Source organism: Stigmatopora nigra, chromosome 7, assembly GCF_051989575.1.
Source record: "Stigmatopora nigra isolate UIUO_SnigA chromosome 7, RoL_Snig_1.1, whole genome shotgun sequence".
NCBI classification, from domain to species: domain Eukaryota; kingdom Metazoa; phylum Chordata; class Actinopteri; order Syngnathiformes; family Syngnathidae; genus Stigmatopora; species Stigmatopora nigra.
This window is the reverse complement of record NC_135514.1, coordinates 2,835,147-2,861,124: the sequence shown is the minus strand read 5'-3', so window position 1 is coordinate 2,861,124 and position 25,978 is coordinate 2,835,147. Positions and strand designations below refer to the sequence as shown.

Genomic DNA, 25,978 nt, shown 5'->3' with positions numbered 1-25,978 from the left:
CTCCCGCCTGGGAGACCTTGGTTCGATTCCCAGTCGTGACACTTTTTCACTTAGTTGTTTCTGTGGATTTCTTGTAAAGACACTCAAATGATTACAAAGAAAAGTGTAGTCACATGGTTGCCGCAGAGGTTAGATCACAGGACTCCCGCCTGGGAGACCTGGGTTCGATTCCCGCTGCTGTCGTTTGGCTGAAAATACTTGGAAAGAAGAATTGGTAAATGGAACAAGAAGAAGAAGAAGAAGAAAAAAAAAGAAAAATCTTTTTAATTTATATTAAACACTTAGTCATACTTTTCAGCAAAAGGTTATATTCCGAACTGCCTTCGGCAGTTCGGAAGAATGTTGGAGGGACCTGTCTGTGCACAAGGCGTTCTCGGGTCGGCCTTCGGCCGACCCTCGACCGCTTGCTTGATCAGTCAACCGCCGACACCGGGAAGCGAACTCACGTTCTCTCCGTGCAAAGGCGAGTGTGCAACCCACTACACCAACTCGTGCCCCACTTATACATAGGTGTTGAAATGTTTTATCCAAGGAAATGGGGTGAAACACTTAGTCATTTTTTGGACAAAATGCTTCATCCACCACTCAATACTTATTCAGTTCGACACTTAGGCATTGGAACTTATTCTTTTAACTGAATAATATTGGGAAAATCTTTGCTGGCACTGGGTCTCTCCGTGCAAAGGCGAGTGTGCAACCCACTACACCAACTCGTGCCCCACTTATACATAGGTGTTGAAACGTTTTATCCAAGGAAATGGGGTGAAACACTTAGTCATTTTTTGGACAAAATGCTTCATCCACCACTCAATACTTATTCAGTTCGACACTTAGGCATTGGAACTTATTCTTTTAACTGAATAATATTGGGAAAATCTTTGCTGGCACTGGGATTTGAACCAACAACCACCGATGTGGGAGACTGATGACTTAACCACTAGGCCACCACCCTGTGAGAGTAAGCAGTAGTACTTGTAGATTTGTCTCTTTCATTTAACTGAATAATATTGGGAAAATATTTGCATGCATTAGGAATTGAACCCAGGACCACAGATGTGGGAGACTGATGACTTATCCACTGGGCCACCAACCTGTGAAGGAAAGTGGTAGTACTTGTACTTTTATCCCTTTCTTTTACCTGAATAATATTGGGAAAATCTTTGCATGTTCTAGGATTCGAACCCAAGACCACAGATGTGGAGGACTGAAGACTTATCCACTCGGCCACCACACCGTGAGAGTAGGCAATAGTACTTATAATTTTGTCTCTTTCATTTACCTGAATAATATTGGGAAAACCTTTGCAAGCACTTGGATTTGAACCCAACACCAAAGGATTGGGAAACTGATGACTTATCCACTGGGCCACCACTCTCCAATATTAGACAGTAGTATTTGTTGTTTTGTCTCTTTTCACACCCAGATCATACTTAGTCCTTTATTGTACCTTCAAGTGGGAAAAGTTAGGTCAAATTACAAAGCAGAGCAAACCATGATTTGAACCCAGGTCTGCAGAGGTGGGAGGCCAATGACTTAGGGCTCCCTGAAGTAAGCAGTTGTATTTATTGTTTTGGCTGTTACAAATATTGGTATATTTAGGCTTTTTTTCCAAAACACTACATAGTATAGTAAGGCTTTTTCCTTTTAAAAAAACACCAAGGTTCAAACCCCGGCCTCCCACTTGAAAGTCAGGTGAGTCAGATTTTTTGGGGCAAAAAAATGAAAAATACAAATACAAATATCACATTGAGACAACATAAGGCGTTGGTGTCGCCAACTCAAAATCTGATTGGTTAAGGCAAGTTTTATAAACGCTTATTTTATGCTCAGGGCCTGCAGAACTGATTGTGAAAGCCTCCAGGTAGAGTTCTGACCTTGACAACAAATAATGGCTGAAATGTTAAAGGTTAAATGCCTAAAGGTGAAAACACACCTGGAAGCAGAGCAACCAGGTGAATGCAATGAAAGGAAGCTGACAATTTGGAATTACTTGCTAAATATTTATGGACAAAATATAATTAACATTAGTCTGTGATTCAGATTTTTTTTTTTTACCCCAGAATAGAAGGGCTTGCAGGCCCTGACGGTCCACCACTGGTTTGTTGTGTGTCACTTGGCAACCCCAAGACAATGAGCAGAGTAAAATGACTAGGAGCAAACAGCTGGAACCTCTTCTTCAGTTATTTTCTAGCAATCTGGATGCGCTGTGGCACCATGCTGCCCCTAACAGACCAGTTTGGGTACTTTTACACCATGTCCAACTATCCATGCTTAAGTACATTTACAACCAAAGTCTAAATCTTGCACTTCACCTATTTGAAAAATCTTACAGGTATTGCAGTGCACTATGCACATATCTGTGAACATATTACAATGTATGACACATGTCATGAAGAAAAGGATGCAGCCATTTGAAATAATGAGTCCATTTTATTGATTCAGAACACAGCAGGCTACAGCAACCACCTCCTCCAACTAGTCTAGCCCCACCCCCATTTAGTAACAGACCAATAAAAGCCCCCCATCAGCAAGGCCAGGTCAGTCACACCCCCTTTGGAACAGCAGAGACACCTACGTGTCCACCTTTAAAGCAAGAAAATAGCTCGATATTTGGACCATGACTTCCAATGTTTTATACAAAAGCTACACAATGATACAATGCAACTGATTTAACCTTAGTGTTTTAGACACCATTTAAAATGTGGTCATGTACATTGGATGGAGCATTCTCACCTTCCCCTTAAAAAAAAGTGGAAAAGAAATAACACTAAGAGACTAATACAAGGAACTGCAAACAAAGCAAATTGGTATAATTTTGGAACAATGAAAATAGGGGGGGAAGCAAGCTAAAAGCATTTTTGTACCATTAGAGATTTAAAGAGGATAAAAGTAAAAAGAAAGGATAAAAATGGAAATTACATTTAAAAAAATGTTTCAAAAGCAAACTGAGATCAAATCCATGTGTCGCATCAGGATTTCAAGTCAACCGACCATCCTCTGGTTAAAACCAGACCCCAACTTTTGTCATTCAAATGTGTCCCAATGGAGCTCCTATAGACAGAATGGGTCATCGTCAGGCACTTTCTAAAACCCCGCCTCCTCCATGTGGGAGAATCAAGATGCAGGTTCATCCAGATCACATAATACAGCTGCAAATGAAAAGGAAGGCGATTGTGAGCTGGGTGAGGATGACATCAACAGGCAGCAATAGTAGGAGAGCACCGAACCAATTGGCATGCAGTGTGAGCACGCGGCAGCAGCCTACATGAGTTCATCTATTCCCACCAGCCCACGTTCTCCGGAAGGACATGCCGCACGCGTGCGCACACACACAAACACACAAGTGGATCAGTATCCATCTTACCTAGTAGGAAATGTTGAGTTATGTTGGTCTTGGTATTTACAAGTCTGTGTCAAACCATGCCAGTTGGTTGGAGTCGCCAGGTGGTAGTCCTTCAATCAATTCCTGGCTGTGCCCCAGGTCAGGAAGCCCCTCCACCGGAGGGTAATCCTGACCTGGGTGGTGGCCCCCGGCCAGATCGTGGTCCATCATGGGCTCCATGCCCATCGAGTCTGCGCCGTATCCTCCCGAGTGGAAGGAACGATAGCTGGGGTCTGGTAGTGAGGGGATGTGGAGGGCGGGGGAAGCAGAGCAGCTGTTAGAAGCATGTTAACGAATAAAGCGCCCACACGCTAGTACGTACTTGGGGGGGAAAAAAAGCACCACATGCACACACCCTAGGATTAACAGGCGCTTGTTCCACTGACTTTGAGCTATAACACTACATTCTTGGCGAATGAAGGCAATGTGTTTGGGGCTTTTAGTCAGCCAAGTAAATATCATGCTTTTGGAGAACTTACCGTCCTGTCTGTAGCCCATCGGTTCTCCCTGAGCGCCAATATCCAGGCCGAGCTCCGCGGTCTGCAGGGACACACGGGGGTCACGTTTAATTTGGTAAGCAAACGCACGTTAAACCGAAATTACTGGAGGCACCACCTACTTCGTTCCAAGCCATCGGTTCCGTCCTGAAGAGCGAACTAGTGAGTTCTACGGAAAGGCGTTTCTTGTAGTCTTGAGGTTTGTCCTCCGACATGCGGAACAGAACTGCTGCAGCGTATGTAGCTGAGAAGATATGCGACAAGTCAGCGTGGACAATACCAAATGTTTCCCCATATAGATCATTTCCTAATTGAAATGAATTAGGCCTCAACTATCTTTTACAGTATTTCTTGGGACATACCAACTCCTTCGTTGCGACTGTGCAGAAGCTCGGTGAGCGGGGCGGTGGCACCCTCTGCCTCGATGGCCTCGGCGGCCTCCTTGTCCTGTGCCAGTTCGCAAAGGACACCAGCTGCCACGCGCTGGATGTTCTCAATGGGAGAATACAAAAGCTGCAAACAGGTAGACAAGATGTTCAAAAATCATGTCACGCTATAAGCGCCAAAGGCCAGAGTCTTTGCGTTTTACCTGCACGAAAAGCGGAATTGTGTTCAGTCCTCGGATGACTATTCTGTTGTGGACGTCTCTGGCGAGGATGTGAAGTGCTCCGGTGCAACCCTCCACGATTTCCTCCATGCGAACGCCCTCCTAAAATGTCAATGCAGTAAATGAAGCCGCAGCGCTCTATTGGACTTGCTGGTGTTGACGTTTGCTTGCTGTCAATTTGTGCGCGGCTTACCACAAACTGCTGCTGCGTGCCCCCCATGCTGGTACGTCTCTGGGTATCCTGGTGTGCTCTGACCAGCAGTTGGACCAGTCGAGGAATGGCTCCCTGCTCCCTCAGAGGAGCATGGTTGGCAGGGCATAGTGCCAGGTTACGGATCAGACCAACTGTAGCCTGAGGGGAGAAACACTCACATGTTAGGCACCTTTTAATCATGAACTTGACAAAATCACTGAACAAAATGTGACATTCACTAGCTGCAACCATGATCACCCTTTGGATGTACCTTAATAAGAGGCCAATGTGAGGGCGGGTGCAGCAATTTGACCACAACAGGTAGACCATAATGCAACCGGACTGCATTCTGGGCCATCTCGGCATCCTGGTGTCGTGATGTGAGGTGACGCAGGGCGCAGATGGCCGGTTCTGTGATATCTTCTCTGTCTCCAGCTCGGAGCACAGTGCGAACCAGGGCCTCAATGCCACCAACCTACACAAGAATACAACAAGATGAGAGAGTGCAGTGGGTTGGGTAAACAATATAAAGAGGCGTAACACACAAAACACAATTCTCTTAATCTTTACTGAGTGAATACTAACCTGACAGACCATCATCTTGTTCTTGTAGTTGTTGCAAGTCAGGTTTGACAGGATGCCAGCGGCACAGGTCACCACATTAATGTCATCGCTTCCGAGGAGCTGGACCAGGGTCCCCAACAGACCCTCCATTCCCTCCTGGGAGACAAATTGTCAAGTTAGCATGACAAGTAGTAGAGTAGGAGAACATTTTTCAAAATTTAACCAATTAGTAGTCTGTGGGAAGTATGTCATGTTTGTTACGTGAGCTTCACCTGTTTGGTAGCAGCATCTGATAAGTTCCTGAGAGTCCAGAGACAGTTCTGGACAAGTCTCTGGCTGGGGTCAGTCAAGTGGAGTCCAAGAGCTTGCATTCCCCCTGAGCAAAAAAGAAGAACCAAATGATAAGTAAACTGCAGTTTATTGTACTGGCTAGTTGTCTAAAAGTAGGCAACATGTGAGCACAAACATACCTGCTTCTACAATGGCAGGTTTGTTACTGGAGCAGACCGACAGGACTTTGAGTACTCTGCTTGTGGTCCACAGCAGCTTCTCGTAGGTGTAAGTTCTCATGATGTTCACCAGCGCCTGAGGGCCTCCACTGGCCAGGATTATTAGCTAGGAAAAGCATATAAATTTCCCCCCCCATTGAATCTATCTGACATTTTCACCAAATAAGTAGCAAGGACATGAGCTGACCTTGCTTTCCTGGTTTCCATAGGCCAAGATTTGGAGACAATCTGTGGTGATGGCGAGGAACTTGACATTGGTTTTATTGAGCAGGGCCACCATTTTCTGAAGACCGCCGGCCAAACGAACAGCCATCTTGGCCCCTTCCTGGTGCAGGAGGAGGTTGTGGAGGGTGGTGATGGCATAAAACAGGACAGAGTCCACTGGTGAACTGCAAAGCCCAAAAAGGATTATTGGATTACAATGCAACTGGGAAACGGGGGATTAAAATGTTGTTTTCCTCTCGCCGGTGACAGTTTGACGGGTGAAAATTGCAAATTAATTTTGCTTTTCTCCCATATTGCAAACCGACTGTATGTACCACTACTGTGCGCGCAAATAGTACATTGGAAACGAAATTAGGGGACTGCGACGCATGTTTATGCAGATTTGATCAAATAGTTTTTGTTTCGCCAGCGACAACAATAACTGCCAATTGTCTTACCAATGTTTTCACCTATCACTAAGCAATTTTATATTTCAAAATGGCCCTTTCGGCATGAAAGTCTATTAATTTCTCACACATACCCAAGCATCTTGACTAGGGCTGGGATTCCTCCAGACTTGAAGATGGCTAGCAGCCCCTCTCTGTGATGGGAAAGGTTGTGAAGGGTACCCGCGGTGCAGCGTGCAGTCTCCACATCATTTGTGTTCTGCATTGTCCTGACTATAGCCGACACCATCTGGGGTGAGCGCATGATGGCGTGACGGGAAGCTTCTTTTTTTGAGAGCTGGTGCACCATCACTGCCGCTTTATTCACGACGACCTTGGAGTAGAGAGAGAATAAACATTGTACATCAATGACAGCAGACGCTCCCGGGGAGCGACGCATCGTCAACGGTCCTCATCCCTTACCTGGTCTTCATCGTTGAGTAGTTTGGTGAGTTCTGGTATGGCTCTGGTTGCGAGCTCAGCATCGTCTTGATAGTTGATCAGATTGACCACAGCGTGTTTGAGCATTTGCGAAGGTTCCGCTAGTCTCTGAACATTGGTAGGATTTGCTGTGTCGTACTGCGTGGAAGGAATTTGCATGCCTTCTTCGAGGGTCTCTGGGAACATTGCTGCACGCACACGCTGAGCACGGGTCATGGCATACTGGCCATCCAAGTCTGAAACCAAAAAGAGTGTGTCTGTCTTTTCTTTTTTTTCCATCAAAATACAATAAAAAATCTGTTGCCCAATGGTGGGGTTGAACTCACCTTGTACTTGATCCTGGGAGAAGTTCTGGTTGAAGCCCTGCTCCCACTCATACATGGCCTGGTTGTTGTCGAGATCTTCATCTTCTGGATTTCCTTTCCCACTGAGGGAGGGAGCTGTAGTCGTGGCCCCTGAATGGATACCTGAATCCAGGTAGGACTGCTGTTGCCAATGGCTGACTGCTGCCTTACGGTCAGGCTCCATGGCCATGTCGAGCTCCATCAAATCAGCTGACGGGATACAACTTGGAATGAGCAATTTGGCACAAGTGGAATTCACGAGATAAACTATTTTGGTAATCCATGTTAATCTTTTTAAATCCAACCAAAAGGCAACACCAGAATGGTGAGAAGCCCGATTGTATGGCTGAGTTTTTTTTGTTGAGAAAGCAACGTAGAAAAAAAAAAGAGCACTAGAGGGTGATTTCTTGATAAAGTTATTGTGGGTGAATGTGTAAATGAGACGCAGGATAAAGTTAAAACTTACCCTGGGAAGCCATGTTCCTTTCCTCAAACCACGGCCGTCACAGCTTCCTGATCTGAAAGACGAAGCAAAACACCATCAGCCTTTGTGACCTCTCACTTCCTTCCCTTCCATGCACATTGTTCATGATTACACCCACAACAACTATGAAAAGCACAACTATTGCAAATGTGATCGCTGTACTGGTCCTTCTTTAAAACGCAGTACCATCTTCCCATTTTAACCTTTGGCTTTAGCCTTGTGTGAAATCCACCCAAGTAAATAGCAGTTCACATTCAAGGCCAACATCAAAAATGGCAGTTAGGTAGTACTTATGTGAGGAAGGGTGGGAAGTGGCGCAGTCTGTGGAAGTAAAATAAGCAGGGGGAGAGAAAGGGCGTACACATTCCTCCACCACACTTTAAAGCAGACAGAACACTCAATGTTAATGCTGAAAACAAGCATTTTAAACCCTTAAGTGGAATCGTATGATCAAATATCAAGCACGAACAATGTCTCAGCACCCCAAACTAAACACTATGTCAGCTCTAAAGGAGGGGATTCATCCCCATAAAGTTTCCAGAACTCAAGTAGTAACGTGACACCATGAAGTCTGATTCAAAATGGCTCCAATTGTTTTAGCAAAAGGGAAATAGTGGACCTCTCTGAATTCGTTAACATCCAGCCGACTGTGAAGCCGTTTGAACAAAACCGATCTCTAGATGAATACAATAACTTTTACCGATAATGACTGTTTGAAATTAAAAACGAAAAAATTGAGCAGATGGCTGTTGGACTAGCTGTGGTAGTCCGGTGCAGGTTTCACATCAGTTTGATAAAGGTTTACGTACTTTCCCTTCATATTCAATTCATTAACTCTACATCCAAATTGGATCATGTTTTTTCCCATAAAAAGGGGCATTAAAAAATCCATTGGCCAGATTCAATTTCATTGATTTCTTTTGGATGTGGGATTTCTGTATTAAAAAAAAATGCAAAGTAAAAACTAACTAAACTAAAAAATGTATTTATTCAAAAAAAAAGCCTTAGCGCCCCATCTGGTTTTACCTAGCCTGTGCATGTTGGGACATAAAATTATAGAGGCAGTTTTTCCTCTAATATACTACTTATACATTTCTAATTTGCACGGTTTCCCAGTTTTTTTTTTTTTTTTGGACATACCATATCTTTTAAATAAAAATGGCAATGATAAAATATATTGCACTGCTGTCATTACGTTCGTGCCAATACAACAAAAGAGTCAGCATCTATATTTTTCCTCACGTACTAACAGCACCATTATTTAACTGCAATACTAAAACAATTTTGAGTCAGGATGCCGGCATGCTATTTTCTCCCACAAAAACCCAATTCTAATTCACTGTTCACACGCCACCCTCTCAAGCTTGAGAAGCTGGAGCTCTTGTAACCCAAACTCTCTTTTTAATGGGAGCCATATGTGCAACACTAGACTTCATACAAATCAAAGCACATCATTCACACTAGTGGAAAAGTGGTGGATATTTGCATTTGGCTTTGAAAGACAAGCCAAAAAATAAGGCCTAGTCTTCAATTGACAGCAAACAAGCAGCAGCTTAAACCATGAACCAAGGCAAGGCAGTACAAGCTAGAAGTTCCAACGAAAACTGAATGGGGGTTTCTTTGAAGCCAGATGTGGGGTCAAGAATTCAGTGCCTGGTCTAGACTTGAAGTCATAAAACACCACAAGAGTTTGATTACTAAAGGGTATTTCAGTTGCACATTTATGTTTAAAAAGACCTGGGCATGCGTTATGTTCGTTGGATGTTTAAATTTATTTTTTAAAAAGTATACTGACAAATAGGGATACTTATCTATTAAGGCAGAATTAACAGTCTCATTGATCTTGTGGGGGAAAAATGAGTGAAAATCTAAATGTTATGTAAATATTGTAATTTTTACCAGAGCCAAGTAACGGTGCTATGAAAAAAAGGTATTTATTCATTTTTAAATCTGGTGTTATAGTTATTCAAAATGTTGCATTTGAGGGATGTGCAGTAGGTCAAAGCAGTGCCCCGAGTGTTGTCAAAGCAATGTGCAGGGTCAGCAGGCTCATTGCTGGCTCCCATCTTACTATACGTACAATGCGCTCAATGGCTTCAGTCTCTGCACCATAAGGTGGCTGTCTGTCTGTTTCCAGTGCGGCGTAAAGGATGCCTTGAAGAAAACTACAGACTACATCAATTATTTTATCAACATTATAAAAATATTACCAGGGAAAACTACACACACACACACACAAGTCTTTTAGGTCATTCAACCCATCGGTTGTTTCCGTCGACACGACATCCAATCTGTTTTGACTGGAAGAGGCTGCAAGCGTATTATCGCCTTCGGCCTTCCTAGTCAAAACGGACGTCCAGTCGCCGTCAATGGCACTAAAAGATGAGCAGTCAGTCCTAACCATGTAAATGCACTTAAAATTTCATCATTACCAACTTTAGACTTATTCACTTTATTCTTTTTTTAATTAATTTGAGTTGCAGTAATTGGGGGTTTGTTAACTTGTTGTTGACATATATTTATAGATCCATAGTCATTACACACAAATAATGATTATTATAATGTATGTCATTGCGACCTGGCATCCAAATATATAAACCTTATATTTTGGGTCAAATAGGCCACATATGTATACCAGATGTTAATATTGTTTGCGTTTGATTTATTTAATAAAAGGACAGTACATATGGTCACCCCATTGACTATGTGAGGTTGACGTATACGGACAGCAGGTCTTCGTGATGTCATTTTTTTTAATTGCCGAGAATAGTGACTCGCCTCATAAAAAGGGCAAGTCAAGATCTATTTAATAAAAAGAGGATATTTCTCAGGAATTTTCTAGCTTACACGTCAGTATTTAAAATCAAGTCTCCATACGTTGACTCATCCACTGCCTGGAAAGAGGTCAAGTCAATTTGATGCCTGGTGTTGAAAGAATATTATCGTCTATTATCGTGAATGGCTGCCCATGAGGAACCTTCTTAGCCAACGACCCTTAATGATAGACTGAAGAAATTGTACCCGTGATGATGAAAGACAATTACATGAAAGGGATTTTCATCTTGGTTACGTTTCAAAGAAAGAAAGAAAAAAAAACAAGCAGAAGGGCTTCTTCATTCACTAACGTCCAGGTCGTTTTTAGACGTCATCACAGGGCCATTTCATTATCATTTTAAACCAGCCAACACAATTTTGCACGGCAAAAGTCGCATATTTAATTTCAAAATGTGACAAAACGGGATCCCTTACATCGGGCCGAAAAATGAAGGTAATAACATGAGGGAAAAGCCGCAATCGGTAACTTTGGCCGCCCCTCTTCCACAGCTGCGGGCTGGCCCGGCTCAGTTGCTCCAACACCCCCGACTCAAATTTCACACTCAGGCTCCACCTCGTCTTCTTCCCAAAAGCAACAACGACCGAGAGGAATGTGGGGGGCTTTGTTTCCAAATCGACACGAAAAACACCGCCATTCATTGTGTGTAAACTTCGACAGCGTCCACTACATGTTTTCTTTCTATCAAAAACGACTCCCCGTTCAAAGGTGCGGCGTTATCGGGGAAATAAACATTCCGGCAAATGTTTGCTGAAACTTCTGTTTGTTAACTTTGTTACGACGTGAAGAATGAAGTCGAAGACCTGCCCACGCACAGCTCGAAAAATGTATGTTACGAAATGGAATACGAGCCAAGCATTCGGTTGTAAAAGCATCCTTTAAATAAAATGCAAAAGTCCTGAAATGGTGAGTCACTAAAGGGAAACAGTTCCAACAGTTAATGTGTTTAACGCTGACTGCCCACCCCCCACTATTCCCAACCACCGAAACCAAGGCTTCGACGAAATCCAATCGAGATTCTTTTTCCCAGTATTAAATTCTAATCATTTCCACAACAATTACGTTGATAACTAGCCATTATCCCCGCAACGTGGTGCCCGTATTTTTATGCCCCTAGCATAAGCCGTGAAAATAGTGCTCGTTGTCAATACTCGGCTCAAATCCGGTAGGCTTTCGGGAAAAATAAGACATGATCAATGTAGTTAAAGGGAGAACCTACCTGTGTAAATGCGCAGCAAATCCGTCTAGTTGAATTCAGGAGTCAAAAAAATTAAATCTGTAAAAACTCGAGGAAAAAGTGACGCCGAAAAATCAGCGTGGCCCCCCTCCGCTCAGTCCGAAGTCAGTATGTCACGTCTGGTCCGGAAGTGAGCCGACTGGAAAATGTAAGATGGCGGCAGATATATATAGACCGCAGAACGCCCTATGATGGCTGTGTATCTTGGAGTTCCCTTGGACAAAATAGAACCCGAGATGTATAATTCTTTAGCTTTGTCCGCGCACCACACCAACACAAGTTACACATATAAACAATATAAGAACCAACCTTTTTTCTAATCACACAAACTATTGATAGAAACAAACAAAATGACTTTCTTTTAGACGCGTATGAATACAAAATAAAAACAAGTTCCGGCAGATTGAGGGCGGAGGGGGCGTGATCTCCTTCTAAAAATCAAACGGAAAAGGACTTTTTCTACCCTTTTGTCTATTTCTATTTTTTTTTATAAACAGTCTTTCTTTTCATTAAAGATGAAATAACTCTTCCATGCAACCTATATACTTGTTAATGCAAAATACTTGTTATAAATCACTCCTGTTTATCTGTTATTTGTAATTTAAAGGGACTGCCTTATTGGTCAATATACAATTAAAATAAATAAATAAAAAAGAAAGCCCAAACTTTGTCTCTGTACTATACCAATCATAATACCACTAAATCACAGTATATTTTGGTACTATTCACTATTTGAATAGTTTTTTTAATGGAAGAAATGTTTACCTGTCAATCAAGCCAGCGACCATAAAGCTAGTATGAGATGACCGAAGCAGCCTCGTTGAGCAAGGTAACACACAGGAATGTGCGGAATTTAAGGACATTTCGATTAAAGTTTGATCTTTTTTATGCATTCAGGAAGAGCAAGGTGAGCCAATCAAATAGAAATGAGGCCCTCGTTCAGTCTGCTTGATGCAGGTAAACAAGGTAAATTGCACATTCTGCTAACAATGAGCTAAATTTTGCAAGATTTCGCAATTTATTAAGAATACAATAAAAAAATAAAAAAAATCAGCCTAACATATTTTGGAATCTCTGCCATTAAAACAATTGCAGTTTTAGTATCAAGACAAGGGTGGCTATACTCGTGCTTGTTCATTCACCATATTTAATGTGGCAATACATATAGTTAATGGGGTGTTTTACATGGATCTCAAATTCAATGTAAGTCACTGTGTGATATAAATAAAGGTCATATTTCATAAGAAAACAAACAACAAGACAAACAATAGAAGAGGTGACACCAGCAAACCAATGCCACGGATAACACAGATTCTGCAGGATTGTGTCTAATTCTCCAAAGAGAAAAACATAAGGTGTATAAGACAAACTTGTGTTTATTCCACCAATGTTCTGTTGTGTCATTCCTCATTTAAGTTCACAGTTGAAGCGGATTTGATGCAATTGACTTTAGGCATGTGGCGGGGTTCCCTATCGACTAGGGGCAATAGCAAACATTCACTCTAACACCTGTGGGAAGAAAAAAAAAGTAATCTCCAATTAACCAGTAGTTATCTGTTTTGGAGAGTATGGCAATAATTTGTTGTGGTAGAAGCTTAGTGTTCCAGTCATTTTCAGCAAGTTGAAGAGATGCTCTACTAGTAAGTAGTATTTTCAGACTTTGCTTCTTGTGCATGTGTCATTTATTCATTTATATGTACGAGAGTATTGAGAAATTCTGTAAATGACGTAAAATAAAACCACCCCTGCCTATTTTGGTTGTTAAAAGAAGAGTGAAGATTTCATCACAAAATTTATCAACTCTATATTATTAATCTGAAAAGGTTTCTTTTATGTGGAGATCATTAGTTACTTGCAGTGTTTTTTCCGTTTGTTTGTTTATGGGCTCGTCCAAATTGAAGTTACATTACTCTTGTTTTGTCAATTTATTCTTTTCTGCGAATATGGTGTTTTTGAAAATCAGGTCATGTGCTATATTTCTTCTGATGCATGCATGTAAAGTGACATCCTTTGTTGTCGCTAACATGCAATCTTTTTCTTCATCTTTTTTTCAAGCCGTTTGGGTATACATAAATACACACCAAAAGTTACAATGATGTTTCATGTGTGACTTTTTTTTAACTCAGCATTTAATCCTACACTGTACATGCACTGCAAAACGGTGACACATTTGGTTTTGGCTGATTCAAAGTCAACTAAATGATCTCATAATTCATAATTTTCTTCAACTGAGTGTATTGGACTTCTGTGTCATCATGTATAATCAATAAGTATGTCTGCCAAATCTTCATTAGAAAAGTAATGTCATAGTTGGGAGTTTTTTATTTTTATTTTTGCCGTTAAAGGGGAAAATTAATCTGTAACCTGCTTCCATGAGACACTTCCGTTCTGCAGTACAAGACTTTTTTTTTTTTTTTTTTTTTTTTTTTTTTACATTTTTCTGTGTATTGTGTTGGTCCTGTGGCTTGGACCAATTGGTAGACAGATTGGTTTTACCATGTTGCAATGGAAGATGACTGCTTCAAGTCGTATAATCCCCAAGCGCATTTTGGCTTCAACAACACAGACGCCTTACTGAATTCAACAGGTGTTCGGACGGCTGCACAGAAAGAAAGTGTGTGAAAATATTTTACCAAAAACTTAATTGCCATTACATTGACTTACAAAATATGCAAATCCATTTGCAACAAAAAATACTGCATGGCCATCTGAAATGCCAACCAATAACCTTGAGTGGTAAACAATCTAAATCCTCGTGCCAGCTGTCGACACATTCACTGAATGTCCGACTGTTACATTAAAAAGATGGACAATCACACTGTCGATTTTGCTTGAAAAAAAGAAACTAAGCCAAACAGCGGCCGATAGACAACCTCTTTTTTGGATAAGGAACATTTAATATGGTTTATAAAAAACAAAACCATAATTTCTCTACATCATTGCATTCTCATTCTAACCCTTTCCCCACCCTTGACTGCGCTCTAACCAATCAGAAATCAGGGACTTCTTTGTTATCTTTTGGACTGTCTCACATTATTGCAAAATATTCCCCTCTACTTTGTTGAATTGGGTGTCTATTCATCCTTCAGTTTCCTTATTCTAATCCACATACTATGATGACAGCGTCATTAAGCGCCATCAGCTTTTATGAAGTTTACAATATACAAATGTGATGTTAGTGTGCCAAACAAAACAAAAAAAACTATGGCACTTCTTATTTGTTCAGTTTTTGTTTTTTAGTTTGGCGGTTTATGTCAAAAGGATTCTTTATAGAACCACCAAATAAGGGCGAGAATACAAAAAAAATATATGCATATTAGTAGAAAACTTTGATACTAGGATAACCACTATTCTCTTTCACTATCATCTTGTTTTCTTCTCAGACCTGCACAGGATGAATGAAGGCTGGTTAGCTTTTGCTGCTCCACGGAGCGTCATGGTCCAGCGACAGCAACAAAGGGGTGAGTCGCAAGCCCTCTCTAAGTAACACAAGATGAGACTGGCAGGTTTATGGCCAAAAAACACGAACCCTACTTAATACATCAATAATCAGCGTTTCAATTATTGTAAGCGTGAATTGTATTCTAAATCATTTTTGAAATATGTTTCGCATAGTACTTAAGAAAACCCAAAGCAAATGGCTGAATGATTTTGACTTCCATCACATTATTGCCAGTTTAAATGGTTTAGTAATCGAACCTTCGTTACATTTGATTGATTTTCCTTATTCAAGTGATTTAATCTTTCTAAACATTCAAAGACTACTTTTCAGTGCAAAACACTCGGTGAAAGAAGCATTTTATGTTAATAATTTCATCAACATTCACAGCTTTTTAAGACCTTCAAGAAGATAAGGCAATGTCATTACCAGTTTATCATAGTTTTAAGATGATGGGTAAAGTCGTGAATCACAAATTGAACTGACCAGAGTCAAAAACCAATGGAGTTTCCATACTATGCAGGGTTATTGTCCCAGAAATTCAGGAAATATGATTCATTTATTTGACTATCTCTGTTTTTTTATCGATTTAAGTACAACAGTAGCAAGCAGTGTCAGATGATAGTGGGAACGTACTCCGCAGGAGTGTGTTATGACAAAACTTGGAAGCATTAAATATACACAATGGGTGCCGTGGAGTATCATTTTTCACCAAAGGCATGTTACAACTAAGTATAGTTGAATATTCTGGATGTAAACGTGTGAGTATTTTACAGTTAGTGTACTTTTTTTTCATAGTTGGACCAACTGCTCTTTAGATATGAAACCGAACATTTCAAATGCCTCGCACTATGGCTGACCGATCCTTTTCGACAAAAAATCTGAGTGGATTACACTTTAGACTGAATGGCAATCAATCACAGGGAATTCTGACCTTTTTTTACGCTTCAGGCAAACTTGATTAATCGATTAAATCACAAATACATGTGCCCCTGTCTGCACTGTTATTTAACATGCTGTAAGACTTTGGACATGCTTGAAAAAGCTGCATTTGAATGTAAAATTATTTGGTTCTTTTACATATTATTATTGTGGGTCCTAAACTGTGCTGTCACTGTGCCAAAAGGTCAAGTGTCAGTTTTTTTTATGTTGTCTATGGGGTGGGGGTATCCCTTTGGTTCGGCATGCACCTGACAATTTGGATTTTGGACGGCTTCATAGAATCCAACAGAATAAACTGGAGACAAGAAAAATCTATTTTTAGGTTGGCAGTCTGGACAAGGCATTTATTGTGGTGGTTTTTCATATTTTTATATTTTATTCATTTGTTTTTACCATGACTGTCACAGTCATACTTCAAGCATGTGACTGATAAAAACAAATCCCTAAATCCCAGGAGACCAGAACACCACACACATGCCTAAGCCAAGGCACTAAGGGGTGTGGTTCTTTTCTCTAACAGTGAAAGAGAGGGGCTGAACACGGCTATAGATAGGGGCAGACAAAACATATGTGCACTCATTGCCACCATAGTAGAATGTCAGGGTAGCACCTTGAAGGAATGTTTGTGTTAAACCTAAATAAAGGGCCTTAACTTTGTAGAAATAAAAAAAAATTCATTAAATTAAACCTAATTAAATGCCTTAATCTGTGATATTTCTTTTTTTTTATCAAGACAAAGTTGTTTTCTTAAACTTTACACCTTTCACCAGTAGAACAAAATCCAGTTATTTTTTTTTTGAAAAATAAATAGTACTGTTTTTTTGTTGTTGCGAGCATTAAAAATCTACATAAGAAAAGGTTTCCAATTGCTCCGTCTTGTTTATTTTGCCCTTTAAAAAAAAGATGATAGAATGTGAAATGTTGATATCAAGTCATTTGTTTTACAAATGAACAGGCTGGCTCTTTTACATTCATTTTGTGGTTTTTGGATTACACCTGAATGGATGCCTGTAAAATTTGTACCTACAGCTACAATAAAGTAACCCGAACCTTTGACAATAAACCGTGCTAAATCTGGATTCCCTCTAAAGGACAATAATCGCCAGCCAGGTGTGACATTTGAAAGAGGTCTCGTTGTAATCCAATGTGTGGAGCAGGAAACAGATTTTAGAAACCCAAGTTCTCTGGGGGGACGTGCAAGAATTCCATTTGACCCTTAGGGATTATGTCACTCGAGAACTATGGGCTGATATGGGAAACAATAAAAGACAATGCTGTTGACTTTTCAAGGTTAAAAAAAAATAGAAATGATGTGATTCTATAATCCACCAGGCCATATACTACAGAGCTAGAGACTTCGACAGATGTTGAAGCATTGAACAAATACATTGAATAATACCCCATCTGTAGAACAATGTGAACATGCTAGATATCAAATCCTCTCTTACTGGTGATTTAAAACAACAGCCCCGATGCAGTTCACCTAGTTTCAATGAATCCTGTGTTATTGCAGTGCCAGACAAGGCTGAGTTCTTGCATCTATACTGCATTAGTCGTTGCCATGGTAAATGTCTTCCATCGGTTCAAGAGAGGCAACATTCACCGCATAGGCTTCTGGCAGTAGAAGAAGCTGTGGGTCTCATGAACTGAAAAACAGTAATAAAATTAATGATCATTAATACAAAATAAAATAATAACAATATTGATAAAAATACTATTAAGAATTTGAATTTTGTGATGCAAACACACTGACAAAATGATGTAAACTGAGTTTTTTTGTCTTTCATATGCTACTAAGCAAAATCACCAGATTTCATCATCAGATTTTTCTATTCAAATATATTAATTGTAGCAATTTTTTAGTCTTCATTGGGAAAATGTGGTGGTCCTATTAAGCAACCAAACAGCTCCCTGATATTTCATTACGATGTCATGTTCAACTCCACATGGAGTGATATTAGAGTTTAGCGGTTTAACGCCTCTAAAAGTCATTCATCTGATGGATTATGGTCAATAGATGCTTATTAAAGTCAGTCACATCTAGATTTAGAGACCATTTTCATCACTTATACAACGAACACCCTGCAGATGACTTATGATTCTGCTCATCACTATGACGTCATCTCATCTTGCTCACGCACATCATTTTGAGTACCAAATATTTAAAATAATATTGTGCATTTCAGAATCATGTTAAAAGTAATTGGTTATTTTATGAATTAAACTTTGATGATTGTACTTTTACACACTGCCCTGTACAAACACGCCTTGTGTTCATAACTAACATAACTTACTAACAGAAGCACAGAGATTTAATATAAGAAAAATGTCCAAATGTCTTGAAAGCCTTGAAATATATAGCAATTCTTAATTTTAAATGACACAGCCAATAATAATTTGTTTTATTGTAATATTCATGTTTTTTTAATTGTGGCATTAAGGATATGCTTGTTCATACATTTAAATTACACACTATGTAAACAATAAAAAATGTGACACTAATAAAACATTTTGTCTCAAAAATACATACATGGAACAAATGAAAAAGCAATACATATTGAAAAAACAAAAAATAATTACCAGTTCATATAACAATCCCTGTCAAATTTAAAGATTAAGACTGACATTGTTGAATTTCATTCATCTCAAATGATCATCCCACAGCGTCAAACATAATAATGTTTGTCTGTCTATATCTTACGGTCCATTCAATAAATTCAAAAACACAACTATACTACAAAAACTGAGACAAACACTTATTTCAATATTGCATGAACTGAAGTCTATCATGAGCAAATCAATTGTACTTTTTATTCACTTAAAAAATGGCTTGGACCGAGAAGATATCGAAATCCTCCCTCTAACGTGCTAAATCTGTTTCTGACTCATTACGCTTGTTGAGTCTTTTCTTGTAAAAATATATATGGAATTGTCCTTTAAACTTGCTCCAAAGCAGCTTATAGGCAACAATATTGAGTTGGCCCACAGACGACCCCTACCATGACTGATCCGTGTTGTGTGTGTGTGTGTGTGTGTGTGTGTGTGTGTGTGTGTGTGTGTGTGTGTGTGTGTGTGTGTGTGTGTGTGTGTGTCTGTGTCTGTGTCTGTGCTTGCATGTGTGGGGGGCACGCATGTTCTGAGGCTCAGGAGAGGGGAAAACGCATGACAGAAGGTAAACAAAATAAAATAAAATACTAAACTAAACATGAGCCCGAAGTGGTGTGGAAGCTAAACCCAGTTAAAAAGATGTACTAAGTTCTTTGTCACACACACACCGATGATGACAATGACACATTTTTTGTTTACATAGACACAAGCATGAATAGCAGCCATTAAGCTCGGGCCTCAATGAAAGCTATCGAGACTGAATGAGTCTGAAAAATGCAATGGTGACAAGAGCAGCCTTCTTTTAAATGTTAAAAGGTCATTTAGATCAACTCAGTGTCTGTGGTGGTTGACACTGAAATGACACACTATGGAGTCAAGGGCAAAAAAAAAATACAAATAGGAGGACAACATTATACAAATGGTGGAATATAATACCCCAAATATTGGGCTATGGTAACCCAGTCAAAATTGTCGTATACCTTCAACACATTAAAATAAAAATGACACCCCCAGAGTAGATTGCTTCTATTTTACATTGAATATCCACTATTATCGTCACTTTAAAATGAGACACAATAATCCTTGAGACCCAATATGGCATACATTTCTACAAAATACCGAATAGTCCGAAAATATGTATCCATATTGCATCCAAAAATCACAATAATCAAGCCAAATACATAGAAAAAATAATTAAATTTGATAACAATGACTACTGCTTATCTATTTTTGTACCTCTGAATGTCTTTTGGTATATTAAACAGGTTGACACAAAATCTTAGCCTCTAAAATTAATACAAAGGAAAAATGTGGGAGCAAATTCAAAATGAACAGCTATAAAACATTTAGGCCTTAAAGCAGAGTCACATAGCTGAAATCAATTCGGTTCACATCATATACCTTCCTTATTGTTAGGTAAGGTTGCAAAGGTGATTAAAAAAAAAAAAAGACCAGAAATACCTTTTACAAAGATATAAGATTACACATGTTACCGGTATCTATTGAGATGAGAAACGGGGAGTGTGATAAAGCGTGAATTTAAACGCTTCTGAAGCATCTGTTGTGTTTTTCATTTAGGGCTCTTTAATAGTCTGATCAAAATCTCAAGGATATTTTTTTCATCAGGTTTTCAATCAATATGAGACTCTTTTGGTTTTCAAGTATTTAATATTGTACTCATTTGACCTTGTAGTGGTCTTTTTTATTTTTTAAACTAAACAATTAAAGCACATCCTTTTACCTTGCTTGGACAGTTATACGTATTATACACTGCCAATATGCGGGTATGTTTTCAATGAAAGATTGAATAACACCTACATAGCTGCCTTTCAGAACTCCAGACCTTATTATTTAAGAAATCAAACGATACTGTTTGCATGTTATTTAACTTGATTATTTTTAGCTATTATTAAAGCTTGAAGTGAAAACTGCTTACAAAGTCAAATTACAGACATAAATATGGTGTCTTCAATTCATAAGAATAACCACATTTGAATTTTTTAAAATTCAAAATCAATTTAAAGTCTTTAAAGTATTTTAATTACTGCATTTAAAGTGCAGAATAATCTTAAATTGTTGTGGTGCAAACTTGCTCTGTGAAAATTACTGACAAAAATATAACTATGTTTATTAGCATAATTTTTTTAGTGTTATTTGATTTAAGATGGTAACAAAATCATTTTAATACAATGTAATAGTGTGTTTTATTTTAGTTTTGCATGATGTCCAAAGCCAAGATAACATTATTTTTTAAAAACAGATATGATATTGCATTTTGGCCAAAATACAGATGAGAAATCTGAATTCAATTTGATTTAATAACATGCACATTATATAATAGCACCATTGAACATTAAACATGTAATGTATGCTTAAAATATGGTGCCTGATTGTGCCTCCATTCATGCTTTGATGAATAAGATTACGCAACGGTTTGGCAGAAATGCAGTGAGAAAAAAAAAATCTGTATTGTATGAAAATTGGAAGAGACAGAGGTGACAAAGGCTTGTAAACAACGGTTCTGGTTGCCACTTTGACTGTGTGTCTCATACACTGCTCTTTTAATCCATTTAAGACACAACAGACAACAGGCCGAGTGAGGTTGAGGCTTAGCACCTTTCACAGCACATTCCAACCATTTTTTAAATTACAAATCCTCATTTTGCATTTCTCTTTTAGCTGTAAAATGATGACGTTCAGGAAATAAGTGCTTAAAATTTGCAAAGCGAAGATTAAAGAAAACGAAAGGAGAAAAAAAAAGACTCGACTCAGGTTTTGTGTAATTTTTCATGGTGTCGTCTCCCTTGTGCGTTTTTTTTTCTCTCTCTCTCTCTCTCTTTCTCTCTTTCTGTCTCTCTGTCTCCAACATTACCTTAACAAAAGCCACGCACGCTAGCAGTGTGATAGACAAAATGGCTGAATAGTGATGGAGGGGCTTGGTGTTCTCTTATACGTCGACTAATCAGGCAGCACTAACATGTGTCAACACTGCACTCGCACACTCTTCGGCAAAAGGACATTGTGTCAAAGACTAAAGAGAAAAACTAACACTCCATTCACTTCTAGACAATGAATAGACTTCAAGGTTCATTATCTACCTCAAAATCAGTAACAAAATATCAGAGTGTTGTATTCAAGGAAACAACATCATGTTTGCTCTTAGTTTAAGTGTTGAAAGATTTTGATGTATGCCATATTTTCATGTGAACGGTAAAGGCTTTCAAAAAACCATCTCCTCAGTGAGAGGGAAAGGCTGGCCGCCAACTTCCTTTTGAAGCTTGCCGCAGTAGCACTGATAACCTCTATTCTGTGTCATCACCATTCTGAAAAGTGGCTTGCTTTCATCAAACCTTACTACATCCACTTCGACTACAACATATCTACCATAAATGTGCTTTCACAATTGTATGGAAGCGGCACGAAAACAGGTCGTTGGTAGCATACAAATTTCACATTTAATAAATTATTCATTTATTTGGGATTTTTCTGCTAACACAAAGTACTGGCGAGACGGAGAGAAATGAGGGAATCAGTGATATCCTTGAGGATGGAAGCCAAGTATATGCAAAGCAAAAAAAAAAAAAAAACGAAGCAAGTGAGGCAGAGAAGTGACTATAGCAGTTGCTAATCCTCTAAGTGTGTGTGCATGTTTGAGTGTGTGTCAGGAAATGTCTCCAAATACAACCTGAAATGAAAGTCTAAATGCATCCGTATCGCAATTATTCCAGCAACATTGAAGTAGGTATTTGTGAATGAATTTATTCTATGGGTTTTTTTTTCTGCAGGGCTTGAAGCACAAGGTTGTGCGGCATTACAAAGTATGAGCTTCAGTGTGTAAGGTTTAGATCATTGCTATTTAAGATGGCGTCTCATTGACATTTTTTAAAAGATATTATACAGTGGCCTCACTATTCCAGCTGAATAATTGGGAATGTGACATTTTGAATACACAAAAATAATCAAACATTTTAATGAGATGTGATTTTCTATATACTATTTCTTGATTTTTATAGGAATGTTCAGAGAAAGCTAAAATTGCCCACTCGTGTTGTCATGTCCAAAGATTTTATATTTATAAAACATAGCACATATAGTTGTGAGTGAGTACCACCTCCTGTGATACATCAGTGCTCATGCCGAGAGACAATGATGAAGTAGGACCTAATAGCAAAGCTGAAATGCTGTTGTCAGAAAGAAATATTGCCACAATGCCTCGCACAAACAAAAATGACAAAGCAGCTTCTGTCTCGGAAAGCCACCCGCTAAAATCATATTTCTCCTCCTCCATCTTAGAGCTGGCAGGTCGACAGGCAGACAAAGAGACGCTGCAGCAGCGTGAAAATATATTGACGTAGCTTGCTTCTCTTTGGCTCAAGTCTAGTGTGTGTGTGTGTGTGTGTGTGTGTGTGTCAGGGTTTTACAGCTCCAGGATGATACCCAAAATGCTAAGAATTTTCAGGTATAGTCCAAATATATCATATTCTAGGTTGCTGCAAGTTGTAATTCACGTATCGACTTTCCTCTATTGGCCCAATATTGTATGTTTTTCTTGCACATTTTGCATATAGTATAGTTGAGAGCTATATACAGACCACAGAATCCTCCTATGGAGAACCTAGCCGAAATAATGTGAATTTATACTGAATCAGTGTTTGCGCCTCAACTCTCATCTTGCCACCCGCCCCTAATCGCTGCACATCACCCAATCCTCTTCTACTACACTGATACTAATACATCACAAGAGATTGTGGTAATGTGAGCTCACAAATCATGTCAAGAGCTAAAACTTGGTTGGGTATATTGCCCAATTTTAAAAAAGGATTTTCCAAAGTAGACATTTAGCTTCTTATTAGTGATCTATGGCTGTTTTCATTGCAATATACTGAAGTAGATGCTGGATGCAGCAGGGTTTTTTTGTTGTTCATCTTTTGGCATTGCAGACAAAATGGCTACCAACACTTGGATAAGTTTAATTCCTGTACCAATGCTGAACTATTTTCCTTCTAACACAGTATTAACACTTTATTGGGTTATAACCTATAACAAACCCATGCACTACGTACAATACTCTCACCTATTTGAGGATACTTCTTCCAGGATGACCACAGCCTGTATTTGGAATCATTAAAAATATATCAAATAATCCACTCAGACCCTGTGTGATAAGGGTAAAAAAAAAAAAGAAAACGTTTGAACACATTCTAGAAAATATGAAAAATAGAAATTTTGTGCAAACTAATATAAAAACTATGATGCTGAACGCGAAAGAAGAGGTGATGTAACGAGACATACTAGCACTACCCTGGTCAACTTTCAACTTTGGGAACAGGAGCAACAGATGAAGTGGTGGTTTATTCTGGAGGGTATTAAAGTAAGGGACACCCCAAAATCTCCCCTGCTGTGTGTATGGGTTTGTTTGTGTGTGAGAGTGTGACAGCAGGGAGCAGCTCAGCGCAGGACGCGGCACGCAGCAAGGGGCCATTAGACATGGTGGGGTGACCCACTTAAAAGGCTACAGCACACACACACTCAAACGCACAAAGCATGAAACTTTTCTTTCTTGCAACCAATGTGCCATGATAACCATAAAGCGGTTCTTCTTAAGTATACTGGGTTTAGAGTGGCCTTAGTCACATAGTTTTCACAGTGTCAGATTTAGTGGGCAACTGTTGCTCCAGTGGGCCTCAATAAACACAAAAAGTCCAACAAACTCTTTTCTCATGATGAAGCACATTATTCTTGCATACTCATCACATTAAAACAATTCTTCTTTAATACTGGGATGTTTTGTTTTACCAGGGCCCTCTTTACGAGGGAATCTAGTCAGATGTTAGAAAAAAAAAGTAATATACTGTGTAGGAAGAAAAATGAAATTTCAAGCTAAATATTTTTTTTTAAATGTGTGCAAGTTTTTTTTTTAAATTGTCACTTTTATTGTATTTTTCCTGCATCGTGACATGCTCACATTGCTGTGGAAACACTCCAGAATCACATCAGTAAATACATTACTTGCCATTTACTTAACATGCCCTACTTAACATTTTTAAATGGAAGGGTTGATCAAAAGCCCATTGATCAATCCTGGGCTGGATTTGGCTTGAACAAAAACCAGCCCTCACAGCAGCTCTTGACGACCGCCTTGGAACCCCCCGGATTTATCAATTGTTAAGAACAGGGGCTGTGCTCCTAATCGGTTAGAATATAAACCTGCATTCACTGCTTTTCTTTTCCTTTTAAATAGTTTGGACACCCCAGGTTTAGTACAATTCTAAGTTAATTTCTTTCAACAACATCTAATAAACATTTGGGACAATAATATTTGAAGCTTTGCAGGTGTAATTCTTCCCTGGTTTTGCAAGCAATAGTCTGGGCTCTCTGTTGTGGAATTTTATTCTTTGTAGTATCTGTTTTTGATTTTTTTTTGAGTGAAATAAGCAGGGTATCCACGAAAAAGTCATCCATTGGATGAAAGCATATACCTCTCTTAAATCTTTATGTATCTTTCAGCATTAATATTGCCTTTAGAGGTGTGTAAGTTACCCACAACATTGCCACTAACACTACCAGAGAGGGCAGGGCGTAAGGTCATTCGCCTTGTGGTGTAGTGGTTCATTATAAGTGCAAATGGTTGGCTAACTCTCTGTGTGCCTGCGGCTGACTGGCGACCAGTCTCGGGTGTAGTCTGCCTTTCGCTCGAAGTAAGCTGGGATAGCCAACCCATATGAGGATGTGCAATGCAAAAGATAAATAAAAGGGCACAAGGTCCACAATTTCCCCAAAATATTTGAAATCTGGGCTCGTCAGACTGTAGATTACTTTTCCATTTTGTATCAGTCTATCTTAGCTGAGTTGGGCCCAGAGATGCTGGTGGCATTTCTGGCTGTTGTTGATAAATGGGTTTTGCTTTAAGGAAGTGGAGTTTTAAGTAGCACTTACGGATGTATCGCCAAGCTGTATTTACTGACATTGGTTTTCTGAAATGTTCCTAAGCCCCTGTGGTGATAATATTTTTCACATCGATGTTGGTTTTTGATAATGTGCCAACTTATAGGTCAAAGGTCAATGTAACATTTTCTGCCTTCTTGTTTAAATGCAGTGATTTATCGAGATTCCCTGAACCTTTTTGAGGATTTTATAGACCATGCATGATGACATCTCTACATTCCTTGAAATTTTATGTTGAGGAACATTGTCAATTAACTGTTCGACCATTTTCTCTCGTATTCGTTCACCAAGAATTTTAACTCAT

The 25,978-nt window shown here is 39.3% G+C and overlaps 2 protein-coding genes across 5 annotated transcripts in view; one reads left to right on the top strand and one right to left on the bottom strand.

The window, feature by feature from the left end:
• Nucleotides 1-2,482: 2,482 nt before the first annotated feature.
• Nucleotides 2,483-11,892, bottom strand: LOC144199147 (catenin beta-1). Its single transcript, XM_077720574.1, has 17 exons — nucleotides 11,724-11,892; nucleotides 7,654-7,705; nucleotides 7,170-7,397; nucleotides 6,826-7,079; nucleotides 6,498-6,736; nucleotides 5,940-6,141; nucleotides 5,714-5,858; nucleotides 5,516-5,619; nucleotides 5,265-5,399; nucleotides 4,951-5,154; nucleotides 4,680-4,838; nucleotides 4,469-4,588; nucleotides 4,242-4,392; nucleotides 4,002-4,123; nucleotides 3,862-3,922; nucleotides 3,365-3,615; nucleotides 2,483-3,149 (listed from the first exon to the last, which is right to left on the bottom strand). Exons 2-16 carry the CDS (start codon nucleotides 7,664-7,666, stop codon nucleotides 3,401-3,403), a joined length of 2,352 nt encoding a protein of 783 aa, XP_077576700.1. The 5' UTR covers nucleotides 7,667-7,705; nucleotides 11,724-11,892; the 3' UTR covers nucleotides 2,483-3,149; nucleotides 3,365-3,400.
• Nucleotides 11,893-12,387: 495 nt separating this feature from the next.
• The window catches only part of LOC144198842 (uncharacterized), a 47,586-nt gene continuing 33,995 nt past the window's right edge, over nucleotides 12,388-25,978 (top strand). Inside the window, exons 1-3 of one of the 4 annotated variants that reach the window (XM_077720010.1) lie at nucleotides 12,388-12,570; nucleotides 12,639-12,698; nucleotides 15,125-15,202. In XM_077720010.1, the coding sequence (XP_077576136.1) occupies nucleotides 12,668-12,698; nucleotides 15,125-15,202 (109 nt within the window). In that variant the 5' untranslated portion in view covers nucleotides 12,388-12,570; nucleotides 12,639-12,667. Of the gene's footprint in view, nucleotides 12,708-15,124; nucleotides 15,203-25,978 lie in introns of all 4 variants that reach the window. The other 3 variants (XM_077720009.1, XM_077720011.1, XM_077720008.1) reach the window with 3 other exon arrangements.